Here is a 23,164-nt window from a genome sequence, read left to right on the forward strand (position 1 = left end):
AATTAAGAGTTATCAATGCACTCGTCAAGGGGGAGATTGAGAAACCAAATTGAAATGTGCCTTAGCTTATATGTCATGAGTAATTGACAAGGTTGTTGATGTGGTTTGATGATTTTGGGATTGAATGAACATGTCTATGTATTGCAATTATGATCATGACAAACCAAATTTACAGAAAAAATGGAATTGAATTTTTTGTCCATGAGCCAGAAAATTTGCACTCGCTAGATGATCCAGCGCTGGAGAATTTGTACCTGCCGGATGGTCCAATGATGAGGCACTATGCACACCAGAGCATTCCATGAGGTGAGTTCAAGAATTCTATACACTCACTGGAGATGTTGCCAATGGCTTCTCTGGTGGGTTGCACTCACTGATGATCCGGCGGTGGAGGAGTGTACACTGGATGCTTTGTCGGAGGATTTTCCAGAAAGTTTTCAGTGGAATCAGAATTACAAGAGCCAGATGGTCCTGTGTTCAAAAGGAGTGTACACCAGATTATCCAGTGTTCATGATTTTTTTGGGATGTGCTTTAACTGAGAATTATGATTTTGGACTAACATGAGATGGAGTTGGAGACATGTTTGTGCAAGAGAATTGAGAACATAAACAAGAATAGGTAAGTGCAATTTGAATATTGCTGATTACCAATGAAGTGCTCGAGTTTGGGGTTCTACAAGCCATTATACAACAAAGCTGTCTGAAATAGAAAAATCTAAGCAAAAGCTAAGCCTAAACTACGATGACTACTGTGTATATATAGGGGGCATGAGAAAGTCGACCTAGGGTTGTGTAGCCGTAGAGAGATGCGTACACAACCTGGACTCCGACCCCGACATGATTACATGACTTGGCAAGGTCCAAAACGGTGGCACAGCACCTTACTCCTTCGACTCTGACTAAACTATAAGGAATATTTGGTCGAATCCAGATCTATTAGAAAGGGCTCATCATAAGCTTTCCAGTAAGATCGTCTCACTTGAACTTCATGTGCGAGAGTTATGCTCATTTTACTAACGTGTTGTCCTGAGATTCTGAGCAGAATTTTGAGTCTAACTTGGGCTCGACTTGTTGTTTGAGTAGACTTGGCACTCGAGTAATTATGTCTAGGTGAGCTTGTGGTGCCTCTCTCATATTCCTAAACAATAAAACATCACAAATTTTTTGAAGTAATCCATTCAAGAAGGTATGAACAGCGAGGAACAAGTTCACCTGGTGGTGACGCACGTGCTCTTGTAATTGACCCTTATATGATTTGAGGATTATTAGCAGTGTTGTTCGTATCTGAAGGAGCCATGTCCTCATCATATTGACTCTCTTGCTTTGTCGCAGTTTTTAGTTTTTGTTGTGATTTTTGTTTTGCTTGAGAACTGAAATTTTCCTTCACTTCGAAGTTGTTCTTCTTATTGGTAGAGGCATAAAATTTATATATAAATTGGTCTTGAATCTCCATTACCTCTAAACCTATCAAATTGAAGAATTTCTTCACCCGATGTTCATTTCCTTGGATCTAAGTGTTCCTTCTTCAAGTCGTTATCTTTTAGGGGCTATGGCTCTTGGAATGGTGTTCTATGGAATCTAGGGTTTAATTCTATCCATGAGAGGCTTGCATGGGAACTACATCGAGTGAGCATGCTTGTATGGGAACTACATCGAAATGAGCACAATCATGATATGAACCAATAGAAAAATACACCTTAGCTGTTTGTATTAACTTCACCTTACCGCTATTGTTGAACCACTAAATGTGGTAAGGATCAGGATGTGTCCTTATTGGTAATTCAAGCTTCTTGATCAAATCGGAGCTTACCAAGTTGTTGCAGCTCCCTCCATCAATAATGATTCGAACACGGTAATCCATAACTATGAGGAACATCTGAAATAAATTATGGCATTGCAGTTGTTCTTCTTGCTCTATTTGAGTGCTTAACACTCGTTGCACAATGAGGATCCTATAATTCTCTGTGGCGGCGGCACTTAATTCTTCCTCATGGTCAATTTCTGTCTCATGTTCGTCCTCATCTCCTGCATGGCTAGCCGACAAAGCATATTCATCCTCAACATCACTAGCACATACATACACATCGTCTTCTATTGCAATATACATTCGCTGACTTGGACAGTCTTTCATGATGTGGCCCATTCCTTTGCATCGGTGGCATACAATTCCAATCGAACGACATATGGAAGCAACTGAAGAAAAGCTCTTTATTGGAGCCTGCACATTAGCAGATTTACTTACCTCTGAAGCAGGTGACGGTGTCAGATGTGCTGATGAACATGCCCTACTTGAGAAAGGGGTAGCATACCGCGTAGCTGAACTAAGCCTAGTCATGTGCAACCTGGCCCAGCAAACCTGACGACCCGGCCTAACCCGACCAGTCTACGGGCCAGACTCGGGCTTGACTCTTCCAGCCCACATTGGGTTTTGAACCAGGCTCAGGCTTCAAAAACGGACACAAAACCCCAAAAAACCTGAGAAAACTCCAAAAAAACCCAGACCCGTAGTGGGTTTCAGGCTGGGCTTGGGCTTAGAAACCCAACTTGGTGTCGGGTTAGAGCTTGCGGGTTTCCTACCAAGCTTTTTAAAGCTTAGCCCGAAGCCCAGACCGGACCGGCAATTGAACAGGTCTAAGTTGAATGTGGGGCTGTTTTGACTTGTCCCAATGTTAATTTTGATGTAGTCGTGCTTCCAAAATTATTACTGGGTCTTTGTTGTCGTCCTTGCAATTCATTTCTACCAAACATGCAAGTTGGAACAATTTAAGAACATATTAAAGTCTTTGTAACAAACTATGTCTTGAATTTACATCTTAATCCTCTTTAAAAGTGTGTCATTGCATCCTCTTAATCCTCAATAATATCATAATGTAACATACTAATTTGTAGCTTCTGATAGTATTCTTCTACGGATCTATCGTCTTAATTTAAGGCGCTGCAATTTCTTACGCAAATCACATTTAAAAGAGAACGGAACAAATGTGTTACGTATAATAACGTTTAAAGCATTACATGTAGTAGACGCTAACCCATCAATGCAAACTCTATTCCACCAAAAACAAAATTGCAAATTATTTAAATTCACTAGTTGCTTGCCTAAATCCATGTACTTCAGGAACTAATGAGCATTAAACTTCTGTTTGACCGTCATCTCCTAATTTAAACACTTTCAGCATCATAAGCACCTGCAAAAGATGGTATAAAACTTAACCTTAGCAAAAGGATCATTATTAACATGTAGGTTATGTTGCTGAAAATTATTATCTCTCATACTTTGAAGGTTAAAGTTTAATCGGTCTCGTTGTCGTGCATCAAAGGCATCTTTTTCTTGCCTTAAAATTTCATCATCGGCGACGGACTCATCATGTTCATGGCTGCACCATGAGGGTCCATACGGCCATTGTCCAGTGGTTGATTAACCAATCGATAAAAATATGTAGTAACCATTGCAATACTATCATTGAGTCGCTGCAATACAGTATTTGTTCCTACAAGTTTCTTATCAATGTTGTCATTAATAGTTTGTCGATGATCATCTAACAATATTGTGAGTTTTTCTCTCAAAGCATACTCTTTCGTATATGATGCTTCACTTGCAATGGTTAATAGCAAACAAGAGACAACAAATACTTATTATCCCTATCTACTACTAGGTTGTTGAGATTGAAGTGGGTTTTGGCTTATTGATGACAAAACGATTAAGAAACTAATATATTTATCGAAGCTATGAACAGGTCTTAGTATCAATTGTGAAGACTCACGACGATTGACGCCCCTCGAAAAGAAAAGAGAAGCAATGTGTAGTACTCAATTGGATTTAAATTGTTCTATCTTTAAAATTGAGTCTAGGTTAGCCATACTATTAAGAGGGTTACAATTGTTAGCTTTCATGGTGTCTCAATGTCCAAGATAACCTTTTAGAACCAATAGTTGAAAGACACATTCACCCATGGACACTGGGAAAAATTGGCGGTGTGTACTAAGTCCGAAGTCTCCGGTGTTCACCGGAGTATCCGGTCCTCAATGTTTAGACTGGAGTCTTCGAGAAAGACTCCGCTAGAAGAGCCTCGGTTCCGAATATTTTTATTTGTCCGGAGTCTCCGGTGTTCACCGGATACTTCGGTAGTTGGTGAATTTTTGACCAGAGTCTCCGAGGGAGACTCCATCAGGGGTGGCTCGGTTAAGCATTTATTTTTGATAGAAAAAGGCCGAAGTGTCCGGTGTTCACCGGATACTCCGGTAAGAAAATATTTTTGGCTACAGTCTCCGAGAGAGACTCCACCAAGGGTCGCTCGGTTAGCATTTAATTTAAAAGACCGGAGTCTCCGGTGTTCACCGGATACTCCGGTGCCTGGAGAGGTCGGAGAGTCCAACATGTCCCCGGACTTTCTCTTTGTGGTAACTAAGTATGGTCCGGAGACTCCGGTGTTCACCGGAGACACCAGCAGCTCAACAGAACCGTAACAGCTAGTTCTGATACCGTTCTGACGCCGTTTTGGATTTCAGGCCGGAGACTCCGGTGTTCACCGAATACTCCGGGGTAGGTATGTCAGAACAGTAACGGCTAGTTTTTGAGGGTGAGTTATATATACCCCCACACCCCCTAACATTTATTGCTTGCTGTTGCTGCTGAGCTTCACTTTCACAAAGCTTCCCAAGAGCATTTAAAAGCCCTCCAAACATCTCTAGTGCCTAGTTTGCGCCAAATTTGAGAGATTGTGTTTGGAATGAAGTTGAGACAATTGAGCATTGAGTTCATCATCAAGCATACATTGTGATCATTTCTCTTGGAGCCTTGTGCTCTTAGACAGCAAGGCGTCGCTCGTAGAGCATCCAATCATTGTGGAGTATCACGGGAAGTTTGTAATCGGCATCGACTTGAGTAAGAAAATCTAGCTTGATCTTTGTGGTCGCTAGAAGATGATAGGGTTAGAAAAGACTCGGCTCTTTGTGAGCTCCTCAACGAAGATGTAGGCATTTCTTTGTGAAGTGGTCGAACTCCGGAATAATTTCTTGTCTCATCAATTGTGCAAATTTTACTAGTTGTGTAGTTTTGGAAAATTTCCCATATAATTAGTTTTTGTGATCATCTTGCTACTATATCTTGTTGTTTAAGCATTGTGCTGATATTAGAACTAGTGTCACCTTTTAGACCTTAGTTGTACTTGCTTAATTTCAGTTGTTCTCGAGATCCTGTATAGACCGGATAATCCGGACTAGACCGATGTATCCGACCTTCACCAGAGTATCCGGCATCTGTTTAATCTGTTGTTTAGTTTTAATTTTCAGAAAAGCCTATTCACCCCCCCCCCCTCTAGGCAACTTTAAGTATATTCAATCACACACACTCAAGCATCTTGCCATGCTCTTGCAACTGTTCTTACCAATCATAACTGGTGGTACAACCGGTGACTGGTTCGTGATAACTTATTGGGTGCGAGTGAGACGGTTACGAAAGGGAGAACTGTTCTAATCGAGAGAAGGTAGAGCTTGGACATGCAATATTTAGTAGCAAGAAGTAGCAATAATTAAAATTAGATTAGCAAAGTTGAATAAAAATCCATGATACTCGTCACAATTGCTGGCCGGAACGCATTCCTGGAACTAGCTCAAGCAAGTCGAAGACTATAATAAACACAGCATAATAGAACAAAATTCGTAATGCCAACTGATTCTCTTTCTTTTCTTTTTTTGCACTCTATGACGCTTTTTTGGCACTCTTTGTTTTTGCTTTTTCTCTCTTTTTTTTGCAAATGTGACACAAACTCACTACTACCTTTTCTAGGACCAGTGAGGTATATGGGTCACAAACTTTTTTCAAGAGCGGGGCTATAAATGTAAAATCTCTCTCTCTCTCTCTCTCTCTCTCTCTCTCTCTCTAAACTTTGGCTTGCTCCGTTTTGGCTAACGAGTTGCTACTCAAAATTGTCGAACAATGCTCGATATGAAGTGTGTGTGAGGGTGTCCAAGAGTAGCCAGAAACAGATCGACTCCGACTAAGTTGTGGAGGAGAAATCGAGTGGATAGTCGAATCCGATTAGGTGGTTGAACCCTAAAGTATGGTCGAATCTGAGGAGATGGTCAAAATGACTAGTGATCGAACCCGAACAGATGGTCTAAATGACTAGTAATCAAAGAGTAGATGGTCGACTCAACTAATAGTCGAACTCGAATAGATAGTTGAAGCCACGAGTGGTCGAAGGCGAGTTCATAGTCGACTCGACTAAAGACACAATCTTGGCTCTAACAAACAAGGCCAAACCAGGATACTCGATGACTAAATCAGCAAAAACTCGATACTATAAACTAGAACATGATGACTCGACCAGCAACAAACACACCGACGATGGACTCAAACTCAACAACGTGAAAACTGAAAATAAAATTGCAAAGGGCACAATGTGATTTCGACAGTGGAAAAACTAAGATCTAAAATATTTTTTGTGTGGTAATTTTCTAGACTCTAAGTAATAGAACACGATGAAACAAAACATATAACTGATATTACCTAACGGGTAACTGAAGCTCTGATACAAATTGATGTGGGTTTGCCTGATCTTCCGAAGGTAATATGATAAGTCAATTTGATGAAGTTTCGACGTTGATGATCCAAAGGCTCTGACTAGAACAGATCAAGAACCCTTATAACCATTACACCACTACTCCGTTGTTATCAACTATGCCAAGACACGATTGATCTCGCCAAGAAGGTTTTTACTACAAGTGAATTGAGAACCCAAGCAAGAATAATGGAGTGCTCGAGTTTGGGGTCCTACAGACTGATATACGACAAAACTATCTATAGAATAATCTAAGTAAAACACAAGCCTAAACTACAACGACTACTATGTATATATAGGGGGCATGATAAAATTGACCTAAGGTTGTGCAACTATGGAGAGAGGTGTACACAACCTGGACTCCGACCCCGATACGATTACATGACCTGACAAGGTCCAAAACGATGATGTTGCACCTTACTCCTTCGACTCTGACTAAACTATAAGAAATATTTGGTCGATCCTAGATCTATCATAAATAGCTTATCATAAGCTTTCCAGCAATTCCAAGATCGCCTCAATTGGACTTTATATATGAGAGTTATGCTCGTTTTACTAATATGTTATCTTGAGATTTCAAGCTAAATTTGGAGTCCGACTTGGACTTGACTTGTTGTTCGAGTAGACTTAGCACTCGAGTAATTATGTCCAAGTAAGCTTGTGATGCCTCTCTCATATTCTTAAGCAATAAAATATCATAAAAATTTAGTAGTAATCTATCCAAGAAGGAATGAACAGTGAGGAATGAGTTCACCTGATGGTTTAATTATCGCGTACGTGCTCTTTTAATTCGTCCTTATATGATTTGAGGATTATTAGTAGTGTTGCTCATATCTGAAGGAGTCATATCCTCATCATATTGACTCTCTTACTTTGTGATTTTCATTTTGCATGAGAACTAAAATTTTCCTTCACTTCGAAGTTATTCTTCTGATTGGTAGAGGCATAAAATTTACATATAAATTAGTTTTGAATCTTCATTACCTCTAAATCTATCAACTTGAAGAATTTTTTCAACCGATATTCATTTCTTTGGATCTAAATGTTCCTTCCTCAAATTGCTATCTTTTGATGACTATGACTACTGAAATGGTGTTCTATGGAACTTAGGGATTAATTCTATCCATGAGAGGCTTGTTTTGTTGGAAGATTTTTATTGTGAATTGTTTCTTTTCTTATATTGTTTTCGCTCTTGAATTTTAGGTGTGTATGGTGAAAAATTAAAAAGAAGCCATCTAAGAACGTGGTAAGACGCATATTAACTCTTCTGATCACTGTTCTTGTCCTACTCTCTTCGGTAAAAAAAAAGAAAAGAAAAGAATACCCCTCTCTCTCCTTCAATCGCGATCTGTAGTTTCGTTGTACAATCTTTTTGTCTCATCTCTGACAGATTCTCCTCTCATCAAATTCTCTCCCTAATCTCGTTCTAGACAATGGACCCGTTTCTCAATAGAGATCGAGGTTAGGCAATAACCCGCCTCCCAATGAAGATTAAGGGCCATACGTGCCATAAAACCAATCGGCTTGTCACCGGCAAGATAGATACGTGAAGGATTTAATTCCCGATGGACTCGATCCTGCGGCTACTTGCCTGGCACCAACCGAACCGGACACATGCATGAACCTAGGTACATTTGGATCACCACCACTATACGACTGGTTAAGAGTAGTATTTTATCAGTACTGGTTAGACAGCAAATGTGATTAAAAATGTATTAACCTCGGTTCTTAATATTTCACGTGTGAAAAATGAGTGAGCCGTTAAGAACCGATACTGAAAATGACTATAAGTGTCAGTTCATATCTAAAAACTTGATAGTGTTTTTTAGTGCCGATTTCATATACAAATTGACACTGAAACTTGATTGGACTTGAAATTTTAAAGTTTTAGCTAATGGCTCATGTCCGGCTCGCCTCTCACAAATAGTTTCAGTACCGGTTCATGCCACCACCCGCCATTGATACGAACGGACCCAAAATTTCTCTTCAATAGCGTTTTGGCTTTGTCCGTTTGGTTCGCTCCGCTCTTATCTCTTCATCTCCTCCCTCTCTCTCCATAGTATGTTTTCCTCTCTCTCCCTCCCTCACTCACGGTCACGAGCTCAAAGGCGTGGCTGCAGCGGGAGTGGACGGCGAGGGAGACCCCAGCCCCTGCCCCCTTAGGGGGTAGCAGTGGTGGATCCTTCTGGTGGCTCGGGTTCCGCAAGTGTCGATGTCGCGGCGAGGGCTCACGCTCGATGTATGGCCGTAGCAGCGACCGCCGGAGATTCGGCACGTGCTCCGACTTCCATTTGGTGTGGCTAGTGCGGGCGTTGGTGCGGGAGCGAGCCTAGGTACTAGGGTGACACGAGCTTGGGTACGGGGATGAAATCGACGTGAACTTTCGTTTGCCCGTACATATGTCTCCTCAGTAATTGAGTTTTTTTTTATAGTCACTGATTTAGCTTTTAATCCACTTTGACTCCTCGTAGATCTGAGCTATTGGTATTGATAGCATCGTTATCATGTGCAATTTTTTGAAATTGAATCTTTTATTAGAATATTCTTCGTCTGTAAACTTTATGGATTGAGATTATGGAAACTTTGAATAGTTCTTGATGGGATCAAATGTTAGAGGTTGTTGAGTTCTTCTGTTCTTGATTTCCAAACTATGTGAGATGAGTTAATTTTATTGTGAGATGTGTTTGTATGATGAGATGAGTCGACTTGTGCATGTGGCGGCAGCAGAAGCGGTAGCCAAGCCGACTCATTTATTTATTTATTTTGCCTCGGGAACTTTTTCCCTGCCAGTTGAAATCATGAACTGGCAGTGAAAAGAACTTTCAGTGTCGGTTCCAGATCCGACACTGATAGTCATTAACTATCAATATCGAGTAATTAGTGTCGGTTGAGAAACCGACAGTAAAACTATTTTTCAACCGACATTGATCTATTTTTTTTAGCAGTGCATGAATATCAACCATAGATCTTCCATGTATTATTGAGGCCCACAAAATTAAATTAAGGGTCAAATGTTTTGCTTTTTAGATTTTTTAGAATTTCTCTTTTTTTCTCAGCGCATCTCATCCAAAGAAACATCATCGAGCTTAAAAAATAATCTCCAATTAGTAAATATATGATTATACGTATAATTTTCTAGGTCTAGCCTGCTAGCTAGCTGCTAGTGACTCAGAGGCGAACTATGACACCGTCTGGCCAGACAAACGCCGGCCGCGACGCAGCACTACTGCCGATCGATGACGCCGGTGTGCATGCGCACGTACGCGGTGGCGCGGGATCCAAGTTCTGTCCTGTACGCCGCGCGGGCGCATCCAGCGCACCAGAATTGATTATGCCAGTTGCCGGAACAGTGAACGCTGGCTAGCTAGTCGATGAATGAATCCATCTACGGTTTGCCATATATCCTCAACTGGCAGTTGTTAACCTCGATTGATTCTCTTTCCTATATATGTTTCACGGTACACAATTAAGCATCCAAAAACGCAAAATAACAATGCAAGAGGATGCACAGCTTTTTGTCATGGAGCTCGAGCTACACATGTATCCCTACTCTGGAAAATTCAGTTATAATCTAAGTACAAAGGAATAACAACTCAATACTTTTACCTGTAATTCTGAACACTTGTTTTCAGAGAAAGAGCAGCAGTGTAGATCTTTTACACGCCAGTCCATGCACCACAAAAGCCAAGAAAGACACAGCCAGAGCAAAATGCAGAAGCGCATGATTTATTCAGATATCTCACGAGTCTTGCTGCCTCTGCTGCTGCTGCTGCAAGTTAACCAGCTTGTGGTAGGCGCCGTTCTTGTTCTCGATGAGGTGCTGATGCGCACCCTGCTCGATGATCTTGCCGTCCTGCAACACTGAGATGACGTCAGCGTTCTTGATCGTCGACAGCCGGTGCGCGACCATGACGGTGGTCCGGTTCTTCATCACCCGGTCCAGCGCCTGCTGCACCACGCGCTCCGACTCCACGTCCAGTGCGCTCGTGGCTTCGTCCAGGAGCAGGATGGCCGGATCCTTCACGATGGCGCGCGCGATCGCGATGCGCTGCTTCTGCCCGCCGGACAGCTGCACGCCGCGCTCCCCGACCTTGGTCTGGTATCCCTCCGGCAGCGAGCTGATGAACGAGTGCGCGTTCGCCAGCTTCGCCGCCTCGATGACCTCGGCTTCCGTTGCCCCGCCCTTGCCGTACAGGATGTTGTCGTAGATCGTCGTCGCGAAAAGCGCCGGCTCTTGCTGGACCAGGCCGATGTGCTTCCGCAGCGACTTCAGTTTAAGCTTGTTGATGTCCTTACCTGCAAATTGCACCAATGTACATTCCATCATCACACATGTTTGGACAAAATTTAAGCTTTTATCTTTGAACAAGAGTTACCGTCGATCATGACTTTTCCGGCGATCGGATCATAGAACCGGAGGATGAGCGACAGCACGGTGCTCTTGCCAGAGCCGCTCATCCCGACTAGCGCCATGCTCTTGCCTGCCTTCATCAGGAGGTCAAGGCCTTTGAATACGCTCACCTCGGGCCTCGACGGGTACCGGAACTCGACACCTCGCAGCTCGATCAGGCCCTCGACCCTCTTGATGTCGTCGCCAGTGTCGATCCGGACATTGGTCTTCCTGTCCAGTATCTCGAATACAGAGGACACCATCTGGTTCCCTTTGATGATGTCCGGCGCCATTGCCAGTGTCTCCCCCATGGCCAGCGCCGTTACGATGAGCACCATGAAGGACTTCATCACGGACTTGAAGCTGGCCAGCTCCTTGCTCATCAGCTTCGAACCGTACCTGAATTTTGTAACATTTTACTTTTCGAATACAAATAGACTGAATTCAGTGTGCTCCATCCAATATATAGCACTTACCATAACGCCAGTGCATAAGAGGAGAAGAGGAAGAATTGGGAGACTCCGTAGAAGAGGCCGGCGCCCTGGCCTCGCCGGAAGGACTTCTTCGAGGGCTCCTTCAGCTCGTCCGCGTAGAGCTTTATCACCTTCTCCTCCGAGCAGAAGGCGGCCACCGTCCGGATGTTGCTCACTGCCTCCGCGGCGAGCATGTTGGCCTTCAGATACGACTTGCCGAGGTTGCCACCGTAGCCTTTCATGAACATTTTCTGTTTCATCACACCCACACGAGATCATGAATTTGACGAGAAAACAATGATCGAGTTGTCAATTTGCTACTCATAAGACGGCGAGGAAGAGACGGCGTGTTCAGTGTCCACCTCGCTGATGTGGCCGCTGACCATGAGGGGATAGGTGGCGAGGACGACCAGCGTGATCCGCCAGTTGAGTATGAAGGCGATGACGAGCGACGTCACGATCATCCCGACGTTCTGCAGCAAGACGGTGGATCGGTCGACGACGATGGTGCGCACGAGCGTGGCGTCCGCCTCGAGCCGCGACGACAGCATGGCGCTCGTGTTGCTGGTGTCGTCGAACCACCCGATCTCGTTCCGCAGGATCGCCGAGAACATCCTCTCCCGGACACGCAGCGTGAGCCGCTCGCCCATGATGCCGAAGCTGAGGTGCTCGATGACGTGGAACACCACAGTCAGCACGGCGCCGCAGCAGAAGAGCACCGCGATCTTGCGCACCTCCCGCTTGGTGGTCTCCCACCCCATGTAGTAGGACACCAGCGCCTGCGTGACGCCGAGCGCGAAGAGCGGCATCTGGGAGCCCGCCACGAAGGCGCTGATGGTGCCCGACACGCCGAAGAACCAGTCCGGCCGCACCATAGAGTAGAGCTTCTTCATGGAGACGGGCTTCCCCTTGCGCACTTCGTCGTGCGCCTCGCCGGCGCCATACCGGCTGATCGAGTCCTTGTCGGAGCGGAAGCTGGCACCCATGCTCGTCCTCCCGGACAACTCCCTTGAATACTTGAAACTACAAAACAAGTCAAGATCATAAGTTCAGGCCACCACTTGACATGAAACATTGACACCATGCATGGCATGTCCATGTTAGTCTACAGATACCTTAATGGCCTGGTGATGCTTGCACTGTCAGATAAAGACGGCTTGTGCTGAAGCTGGGCAGTCTCCTGCAGCTGGATCAGTGAAGAGTAAGCGCTGCACGGGTTCGCCATGAGCTGCTCGTGCGTGCCTGTCTCGACGATCCTGCCGCCGTCCACGACGGCGATCATGTCAGCGTTCCTGATGGTGGACAGGCGGTGCGCGATCACCACGGTGGTGCGGCCGACCATGACGCGGTCCAGCGCCTCCTGCACGCTCTTCTCGGACTCGGCGTCCAGCGCGCTCGTCGCCTCGTCGAGGAGCAGTATCGACGGGTTCTTCAGTATCGCCCTCGAGATCGCGATGCGCTGCTTCTGGCCGCCGGATAGCTGTATCCCGCGTTCGCCCACCTGCGTCTCGTACCGGTCGGGGAGGTGGTTGATGAAGGTTATGGCCTCTGACAGCTTCGCCGCGTGGTTGATTTCCTCCATGGTGGCGTCGTCCTTGCCGTAGAGTATGTTCTCCCGGATGCTCGTCGCGAACAGGGCCGGCTCCTGATTAACCAGTCCAATCTGCCGGCGCAGCCAATTGACGTCGAGCTCCTTGATGTCGTGCCCGTCGAGCAGGATCGCGCCGGACAGCGCCTCGTAGAATCGCTCGATGAGCGAGACCACGGTGCTCTTGCCGGACCCGCTTCCTCCGACAAGAGCGACGATCTTGCCGGCCGGGAAGTCCAGGCTGAACCTATCGAGGATGACGACGTCAGGCCGGGACGGGTAGCTGAAGCGCACGTTGCAGAACTGGATGTGCCCGTTGACCACCGGTAGCGTGCGGCCGGTCTTGGAGCTCGCCTTGTTCACGGTGTTCCTCTCGATCATCTGGAAGATGGGGTACGCCGCCGTCCTCGCCCGCAGGAACGTCGATATGTTTGGCGCCGCCTGGCCGAGCGACCTGCCACACGTAAGCATCCGAGTTAATTGCCTGACGACGTCCACCGGTATAACGGACATGGAGCTAAGATTTGCAAGGAGGTGATGCGCTCACAGGCCAGCGATGACAACATTGAGCATGGTGGTGAAGGACTCGCCGCCGTTGGAGATCTGCTTGTGGACGATGATGCTGGTGAACCAGATGAGCAGCGCCCAGGAGAAGAAGAGCACCGAGTGCATGGAGCCGAGGCCGAGGCCCTTGGCGAGGCCGCCCCTCTTGCCGTACTTGTACGTCCTCAGCAGCGCCTCCCGGTACGTCTTCACCGCATTCTCCTCGCCGACGAACGCCTGCACCGTCCGCACGTTGCCGATCACCTGCGCGCGCGCGCACGAACCTACGGCAGCGTCAGTACGCTCGTCCTTAAACGATTACAAGCATGCATCGAGAAGAGAGAATTTGAGCCGGTCGACCTCCTCGGCGATCTCGCCGGCCTTGACGTAGGACTTGCGGACGCGGGCCATGAGGCCTATGGAGACGTAAGCGTAGAGGCCGCCGGCGATGGCGATGAGCGGGACGATGGCGAGGGTGACGAGACTGATCTGCCACACGCGCGAGAAGCCGATGGCAAAGCCGGCCAGGAACCGGCTGATGTAGTGCATGAAGTTGCCCACCTGCAGCGAGCCATGGAGACACCACCATTCATGAGTTTTTCAACAGTCACCGCGCTGCCATTGATTTTCCTTCTTCGTTCAAAAAAAAAATCGATTTTCCTTCGACAATTTGACTAACCAAGACTAGTGGGCTATTGGAAGCTATGTGGGCCGGTTGTGAGTTTCTTATGGGCCGAGGCTCAAACTATACGATTGCGCATGTTGGCGATGGGTAAAGGAGAGAGCAAGTAAAAGAGTAGCCCGTTAAAGCCGGAGAGGACCCTGCAGTCTTTGCAGCCCAATCCGACATGCGAACTATGAATTTTCTGCAGTAGACAACGCTTCTAATATTTAAAGTGCCGAACCACTTATTTCAGCAAAAGTTTATTTCTAAGATGTAAAATACTTTACCGAAAAGTAGTGGAAACACATGTAGAATTTTCTTTTCAAAACAATTCATTAGAATATTCAGCTTGAAACTTATAAATTTGGACTGCTGTTTTTTTTGCGCAAATTTGTACTACTTGACACGATATACATGCAGTACTAAGTACCTCTCTCCCACAGGCCACAACTGTTGCAACGTTCCTTGTGAACCACTGCAGGGTTATTGCAGTACTACCAGGACGCCCTTGTTGTAGCAAGCAAAGGTTGGTACGGACAAAGAGAGCTTTCAAGATTACGTGCAGCCAACCAATCCAGATATCGCTGTCACCACTTATGTTCAGCGTACGCACGTACTCGAGCAAGGAAAGGAATCGGCACAGGACTGGATGCAGTACCATGCCGCGGTGCACGTCTTGATCGAGTGTGAGCGGTCCTGGCAAGCAAAGTGAAGCAAGCAGCAACCGATGATTTGGGCATAACTGATGCCGCCGCAAGATCAAAGGGGCCGGGGGAGGAAGAACTGAAAAAACAGCACATGGTGTTTGGGAGATTTCAGGGCTATCTTAGGCCATAAGAGGCTTAATCTCCTGGCATAGGCCCTGGAGGCAGATCAAGTGTATTATCGCTTGGGTCATGAACCCGACAGCTTCTCGCTAATCCTGCTTAGATTTTAAACAAAGTGTAGCAAGTGTCACTTACTAGGTAACGACTCTGGTGATCTAGCAAGATTGGCCTCGAGAAGTAATAAGAGAACCTTTTATCCCTAGAATGAAGAAAAAGGCAGTCATGGCTTGTGCATAAGCGATGGGAGGTATGCAAGAACAAAGTGAATCGCAAGAACTGACATGAGCATTGACACCTACTAACTAGCTAGAATGCAGAAATGACCATATCTATCCCAGACTGGTTTACTGGCGTGTGCAGGAATATCATGACAAGATTTGTATATAATTATGGACTGCAAGTGCCATGAATTGGACTATTCACCTAATATCTCATGAATTCGTATTTAGAAGTTCAGTTTCCATTGCAAGTGGAGCGACGAAGTGAGGATCATAAATTACAGGTCAAGGAAACCGGTTTAGTAGCACCGTCAGTCCATCACTGCTCACCACTAGCTCAGTGGTCAGATGTGCAGGAAAGCCGTACGATGAATATCTGACGGTGGCAGTTCGGGTACCCAGTACCCACTGAATAACCTCTGGGGGCAGATTCCACGTGTAGAAAAGTAAGGGTGACTGACTTGCTAGGGGTCTAGGACCACTCTAGGGTCTGCTCTCAAGCCTCAGTTAAGGTCATTCTCAATATCTTATTTCTTCTGTGATGTATAAAAGGAGAGGTGATATATAAGAGGAGATAGATAAATAAGAAATTATGGTTAAAAAATAAGTTCCTAATGCATGCATATATAATACAGCTTCTTGAGGTCTCACAAAGCAATTAATTATCTCACACGAATGTCTTTTGCCGAGTATTGCTCAAAATGCTAATTTATTCCATAAGAAATAAACTCTTTCTATCCTCTTTAAATTGCTTGTCACATCAGTTTTTTACCTAACTAGATACTCCCTCCAGTTATAAATACATGTCGTTTTGGATAATACATGATCTCCAATACATAGATTTGACTAGTATTTTCTATTAGAATATATTTATAAATTTCATTGAATGTGTGATACCATGAAAGCATTTTATAAAACAAATCTACACATGTAAGTTTAAGATTTTCAAACTAAATATTTTGTAAGCTATTATTAATCAAAATTTTAAAAATTGACTAAACTTTTTTTTCAAAACATATGTATTTATGACTAGAGGAAACAGCTAATTAATGCCTTAAAAATCAGCCACCCTAGAGCATCGGAAGAGGCTAAAGAATTGAGACGTTCTAGAAGCTGTTGTGGGCTGTGGCCATAGCCTATGAACTGGGATAATGCTACCGCTTAAGAAAACTGAGGTAAAAATTTCAGACTTTTCCTGAAGAATTAAAAATAAATTGTGAAATCATCAACAATAATAGAAACTCCATTCTTATATTTGTCCTAAAATGTGAAACCATATGATACGATAGCTATAGCCCGTTTGTTAAGCTCACTCAGTGACTTTTCTTTACCTAGAAAATTACTCAGCGCTACCACAGAATTAGCACAGTTCAGTGGACCAAGAATCTTGTGATAATGATAGATAACCCTTGTTACGGAGGACTGTTGCAACAGACGTGATCATCATTGATCATAGTGCACGAGCTGTACAACTATGTTCCTTAAAAAAGCCATGGTATGAGAATAGTGTACATCCCTGCCGGGTAGGTACGATCTATCTAAACAGACGGTGCATCAAAGACACTCATTGATCGTGGTTTATGTCAATCTTGAGATGTGGTCTTGAATGCTCATTTGCTATTAATTTCTTGGGAAAAATGCAAAAAACGCCCCAAAATTCACTTGTATTTTGACTTTTCCCATAAAAGTTGTTTTGTTGAAAAAAAACCTCAAAGGTTTGATTTTGTTGCAAAAACACCCCTAAAAATTCAAAGAAATTTTAAAAAAAATCACAAAAAATTCTAAAAAAACTAGAGACAATTCTAAGACCTTTTGTGAATTTTTTTTTTCAAAAATAATATCCTTTGCATCATATTTCATGGAGAGGAAGTTTGAAAAAAAAATGTGCCGCTCATTTATTAATTCGAGTTAAATACATAGTTAATTATTTATTAATCCAAAAATCATAAAACCAATTTTTTTAGTTTTCTTACATGATCCTCTATCTTCTAAAAATACATGAAATCTTAAAAAAGTTATTGTAACATGCAGTATTGAGTAAATGTGTTGCAGATAAATTAATTCATAACTAATCCATAACACCCCAAAATTAGTGAAACCAATTTTATTAGTTTACTTAAACAATTATTTGTGTAGGAAAAATAACGGTAGACATGACAAAGTTAAAATAACATTAGTTAATAAATGAGTTGTACATTTTTCTTTTTTTTTTCAAACTTCCTCAAAGGATATTATTTTTGAAAACAAATTTCACAGAAGGTTTTAGAATTGTCTCTAATTTTTTTTAGAATTTTTTTGTGATTTTGTTTTTGAATTTTTGGGGTAGGGGGTCCAACAAAATTAAACTTTTGTGAGGTATTTTACAACAAAACAACTTCTGGGGTGAAAATCAAAATCCAAGTGACTTTTGGGGTTTACATTTTTTTCTAATTTCTTTGGTGAGAAAAAAGACATTTACTCTAGTTATTGAAGTGTGTTCTTTTGAGAAGAATACAGACAAGACATTTACTCTATTTACAGTGGATGATTGTGGATCCAAATAGAAGAGTAGAGTAATAAAAATTAAAAAATAAGGTAGTCACTGAAAACGAAAAAAATAAAAAAATATATTATAATAATATTTAAAAATATTGTAGAGAATATATTTTTAAAACATCTATTAGAGATTGCCGAAGCTCGAACCTGAGCACAACCCATATATTCACGTACCAAACGTACGCTCCGACCTACTGGACATGTGTGTGAACTCCATGGATTGAATTTAGACTGATAGAAAAAACGATTCCCGCAGAAATGAATTCAAACAGAGAAGCGGCAGTTACTTTGCGGACTGTGAATCAGCGATGTACTGCTGCTGTCCTGCACCCGCCACGCCTTCAATGCCCCTCACCAACCCCTAGTAACTGCACGCCGGCCCAGCAACCCCATCGATCAGATCAGCTGGCGCGCCAGCCGCATGCTGCCGCGCCGTTAATTTCTCTAGTCCCTTCCCCTTTCGCCTCGCCTGAGCCGGCCGGTCGGGTGCGGTGCGGCGCGGCGCGCGCCACAGCGAGAACGGCAGCACGGGCAGGTAAAGGTTACGTTGCACGTTGGCGTGGGAAGCGTGCGTACCTTCTCGGAGATGGCGTCCTGGACGACGAGGATGTCGCTGGTGATGGCGTTGATGACCTCGCCGGTGGACGCCTCCGTGTCGAAGACGGCGATGTCCTGGTCCAGCATCGCGCGCAGGTACGCCAGCCGCATCTTCGCGGCCTGCCGCTCGCCCGTGTGCATCCAGCACGCCACCTCTGCGCACGCACCACAACACGAGACACGTATTATCTCTGCACGTACGCTGACTGACCACACGTTGCATAGTGTTTTGTTGCACGCACCGGTCCACGACGAGAAGAGTATGACGATGCCGAGGTACACAAAGTCCAGCGAGTACTGCAGACGAAAACAAATTAACCCACGTCGTTGTCGCTAATGCACGCCAAGCTGCAGGTGAGGTGAGATCTCCAAAATGGCCGGAGATGTGCGCGCGCGCGCGCGCGTGCGCCGTTGGACAACTAATTACCTTGGCGACGCGGCTGGAGACGGTGGTGGGGAAGAGGTACGCGAGGCCGATGATGTTGATGAGCTTGCCGAAGAAGATGAAGAAGACGGGCACGGAGGCGCCGTGCGCGCACGCGCCCAGCGAGCCCACCGCCATCAGCACGCAGTCCCATCGGTCAGCGAACGAGAACAGCTTCAGGAACGGCACCTTTGCCACCTCCTCCGCCTTCTTCGTCCCGCCCTCCCCGCCGCCGCCGCCGCACTCCTGGCCAGCGCCATGCGCCGACGAGCTCATGCTCTCGTCACGACCGCGCCGCCCTGCTCGACCGCTGGAGCGCGCTCTGCGTTCTTGTCTGAGAGTGCTGCTGCTGGATGTGCCTGCGTGCGGCTTTAAAAGAGTTGTGCGTGTGCTAGGCTGCTAGCTACCGTGTTCACCCGTTGTAGTAGGATGCTAGGAGCCGTGAACTTGCCAGCATTGTAGCCGCGAGCGCAGCGCATAGGTGGCTCGCGTGGTAGAGCAGAGCAGATTAACTGACTCATTAATGGTGATCGGACGAGACGATAGGTTTAACTCGAGTAGGGTCAGGGCGTCAGCTGGCCATGGCTACTGCGGTGCTGCCTAGTAGGAGCAGTAATGGGGTCAGAGCAACAAGTTGGTGCAGGAGTGAAGGGGCATTGTCTGAATTCCGAATTAATGCTGTTAGAGTGGACATATAAGTGTATCTACTACTTTGACAGCTTCTTTTTCAAATAATGAAAGAATTATAATGTGAAACCTGATGCATTTTCTTCTTCTGGTGTTTTATGGTTGGTTGATGAAGGATGTGCGAGCAAGGAACTGATCAATTTGAGAGGCTCTCAGCCTCAATCCATGTCAATGAATAATTTAGACTTTACCTGGAGACGCACTAGAAAATCGAGTGGATAATATATGAAGTAGTATCCCATCCAGTCATAAATACATTATGTTTTAGACAAAGTTTGGTCAATTTTTTAAAACTTTGATCATTGATGATTTTTGAAATATTTAGTTTCAAAACATAAAAATTATAAGCATGAATTTGTCTTAAAAAATATTTTCATAATTGTATAAACTTATTAAACTTCATAAATATATTTTAGTCGAAAATATAGTCAAATGTATACTTGGAAGAGTGCGTTATATCTAAGACGTTAAATATTGAGGAGTATATTTGTTTATTCTTCAATTTGGTCAAGAGTGGAATACTGAGAGTTGACATGCTCCTATTTCTGTCATTTGTTTTTTTGGGATCTTTCAACAACTTGGGAGCACATGTACATGTTACCGCACCGAAGCTACCGAAAAACCAAATAGGCTCCGGTGCCGGCGTCCGACAATAGGAAGAACAGACAACACGTTTGAAGTATCTAGCCTCTTAATTTGTGTTTTAATAATTAATAATAATATAAAATTTATGAACTAATATATTTATTTGAGTAAGGAAAATGTTAGTCACAAAGGTATTATGAAACCAAATAACATATTTATTTGGTTGTGGCTGCCTGCATGGCACCAACCTATTGCCTTTGGCAGGGGCCACCCCTCTCTCCACTACTCCCACTGGCATCCATGGTGGCAGCTCCGTGCCGGTCTCAGCACCTGGCATCTGCGTTTGCTCCTCTTCTTGCCCGATCTCCTCCTCTTCTGTAGGTTAGGTCCATGGGGGAGCTTCGTGACTATGGTTGGCTGTGGGGCGGTGCAGCTGCGAGGTGGCACCGTGCCAAGTTCGGCTCCTGGCGTTTGCGTTGCTCATCCCCTTGTCTAGCCTCCTCCTCTTCTACGGGTTGGTCCCGTGGGGAGTTTCGTGACATTGGGATGGCCGTTGGACGGCACTGTTGTGTGGAGGCGGCGTTGCTGCTGCTTTGGTCCTGGCTCTTGTGTGGGCTGGCCGTGCGTGAGGGGCGGGAGGTGGGAGCTGCTGGCGAGAGCTTTGGTTGGTTTTTTAGCTCGCATCGATGACGGTGACGTCCTTAGACGCCGTTCTCCTCCTTGGAGGCGTTGTCAAGTTGTCTCTCCACTTCTCTCCTCTGGAGCTTCCAGGTGAAAACCTTGTTCGGGAAACCGAACAGGCGACGGCGGTGACTCAACGTTGCGTCCTCCTTGGAGGCGTCATTCTGGAGGTCCAGTTTCTCACGCTACGGTGGTCATCAGCTTTGTGGCGGCTTCGTTGGGTTTGGCGTGAACCACTAGCTTCTTCTGTAGGTTAACCCCTATATCCTCGTTTCCCGATGGCTCTCCATTTTGGATTGGCGCTTCGTGATAACGATTTCTTCCAATGCGTACTCCTCCGAAGCGACGTGCTACCGACTTGTGGTGACAGAGAGGTACGACGTAGGAGTAGGGCTCTACCGATGGAGTCGTGTTGTGGTAGCGTGGGAGCAGGGCTCCGCCGATCGGGTGGTGACAGCGTTGGGAGTAGGGCTCCGCCGACTGAGTTGGACCAGACAGTCGTTGGGTTGGTTTAGCACACGAGTTGAGTTGGATTAGAGTTATCTGTTGTTGGGTTTGCATCTCTGGTGTGGGCGTTATTCTGTTTCATGGTTGTATTGTCGTAAGGTTTTCGGACCCAATTTTTCTTATAAACTGGGTTAATTCTTTTTAAAAAAAAAATATTTTCGCAAGCAGGGCAACGACAAAAAGGTCTACTTGATTTGACAAAATGTACACAGCGAGGAATAATGCCGAAGGAAAAAAAAAGGAATTGAATGTGGAAGGAAAATTCAGTTGGGGACGGGATAGGTGACGATGTGACATAGTTCACTGCTCACACGAGACAGATAGGTGCCGCTGTCGGCTTGCCAAAGATGGTGTCGCTTCGGCGTTTTGGACTCGATTTTTCTTATAAACTAGATTAATTCTTTTTTTAAAAAAAAATTCGCAAGCAGGGCAACGACAAAAAGGTCTACTTGATTTGACAAAATGTACACGGCGAGGAATAATGGTGAAGGAAAAAAAGGAATTGAATGTGGAAGGAAAATTCAGTTGGGGACGGGATAGGTGACGATGTGACATAGTTCACTGCTCACACGAGACAGATACGTGCCGCCGTCGGCTCGCCAACGATGGTGTCGCTTCGGCGACGCGCCCAACTTCCCCCCTTCGTTTTCATTTCTTTCTTCTGCCAATACGACGTACGCACGCGTAAGCGCCGATTCCGGGTACGCTTGCTTCCGTTGGAATCGGTTGCTGCGGAAAGTCATGGATCCACATGCCATTTCTTCTCGAAAACACGCTTTACGCTTGCAAGGCATGTCTGCAGCGCCGGAAGCGCTCTCCGCGTGCAGAGAAACATCTGCCCCGGTGTGATCTGGAGTGTGAAACCCTTCTCCCATCACGTAATCGCTTTCTTGCACGGTCATCCACATCGTTTAACTGAAGAGTGACAAGGACCGGATAGGTTCGTCCTTCCTCGGCCTCTGGCCCTTTGCCGAAGAAACACAAAGACGGGATACGGATCCCATACTGAGTACCAAATTACAGGATCTGGCCAATGGGCTGTTCCCGGAGAAGCCATGAGATGAGAACTACAATTAGCGAACGTACGTCACTAATTTTCCATCTTATGACATGATGTTGCCACTGGCATGGGCAGGTTTGCTGTTCAGCTAAATGCACCAGCCGAGAGGCGACAGCAGTCTTGAGACTGTAAGGATGGGGACGGGTCTGATCAAACGAAATCATCAACCAACACGAGAATCAAATGTCTCGAGTAACCTATCATGTCTATCAACGGTATTCAATCAAGCAACAGATACTCGACGGTACATCCATCCTGTCCAATAATGTGTCTGTTTGTTTCATCTGGAGATTCTGAAAAACAATTTATAGGGGCTGGATTGTGAAAAGCTTTTAGATCGTAGATTCTAAAAAATTTTGATGGACAGTTTAATAAAATGGGCTTTCACAATCTATCAAAAACTGAGAAAAATCAGTTTATCAGATTCCCACAATCCAACTAGCAAATTTTAAAAAGCTATAACCAAAAGCTGTCTGTTTGTTTCAGCTTCGGATTGTAAAAGCTGAAAGCCACAATCCGAAGCTGAAACAAACAGACCCTATATCACGATTGGTTAAATTACAAACAGTTAGTGTGAACCAGCCAAATACTAGATTTGAAAGGATGCAAGTGGTACATAATGAGTAGACTCGGGTCACTATTTAATTTATTTTTTTCTTAATTTAACTAGATGAGATGAAATCTTTAATTTATTTTTTAAATTTTGGATCGACTCAATGATGTAAAAATACAAAACGTATATTCCTACTGAAAGCTGCACCAGGGACACCCAACTTTGATAGGGTGACATTAGTGACCTGCAGATGAGTTTTAGGACCGCGATCC

General features: G+C 44.9%; 1 protein-coding gene across 1 annotated transcript; it reads right to left on the reverse strand.

Moving 5' to 3' along the window:
• Window positions 1-9,646: 9,646 nt before the first annotated feature.
• LOC133919555 (ABC transporter B family member 2-like) lies at window positions 9,647-19,316 on the reverse strand. Its single transcript, XM_062363977.1, has 10 exons — window positions 18,823-19,316; window positions 18,638-18,692; window positions 18,375-18,550; window positions 13,915-14,115; window positions 13,559-13,818; window positions 12,539-13,465; window positions 11,786-12,446; window positions 11,427-11,674; window positions 10,937-11,349; window positions 9,647-10,856 (listed from the first exon to the last, which is right to left on the reverse strand). The coding sequence occupies exons 1-10, from the start codon at window positions 19,093-19,095 to the stop codon at window positions 10,300-10,302; spliced, it is 3,771 nt and encodes a 1,256-aa protein (XP_062219961.1). The 5' UTR covers window positions 19,096-19,316; the 3' UTR covers window positions 9,647-10,299.
• Between the last annotated feature and the right edge of the window lie 3,848 nt (window positions 19,317-23,164).

Source organism: Phragmites australis, chromosome 5 (assembly GCF_958298935.1).
Source record: "Phragmites australis chromosome 5, lpPhrAust1.1, whole genome shotgun sequence".
Classification (NCBI taxonomy): Eukaryota; Viridiplantae; Streptophyta; class Magnoliopsida; order Poales; family Poaceae; genus Phragmites; species Phragmites australis.

Coding starts and splice junctions, on each gene's coding strand:
- LOC133919555 (XM_062363977.1), bottom strand. CDS start 19,095: ATGAGCTCGTCGGCGCATGGCGCTGGCCAGGAGTGCGGCGGCGGCGGC. Junction 14,116..18,374: donor AGGACGCCATCTCCGAGAAG/GTACGCACGCTT, acceptor GGCTCGCTGCAG/GTGGGCAACTTCATGCACTA. Junction 12,447..12,538: donor AGCATCACCAGGCCATTAAG/GTATCTGTAGAC, acceptor CTTGTTTTGTAG/TTTCAAGTATTCAAGGGAGT.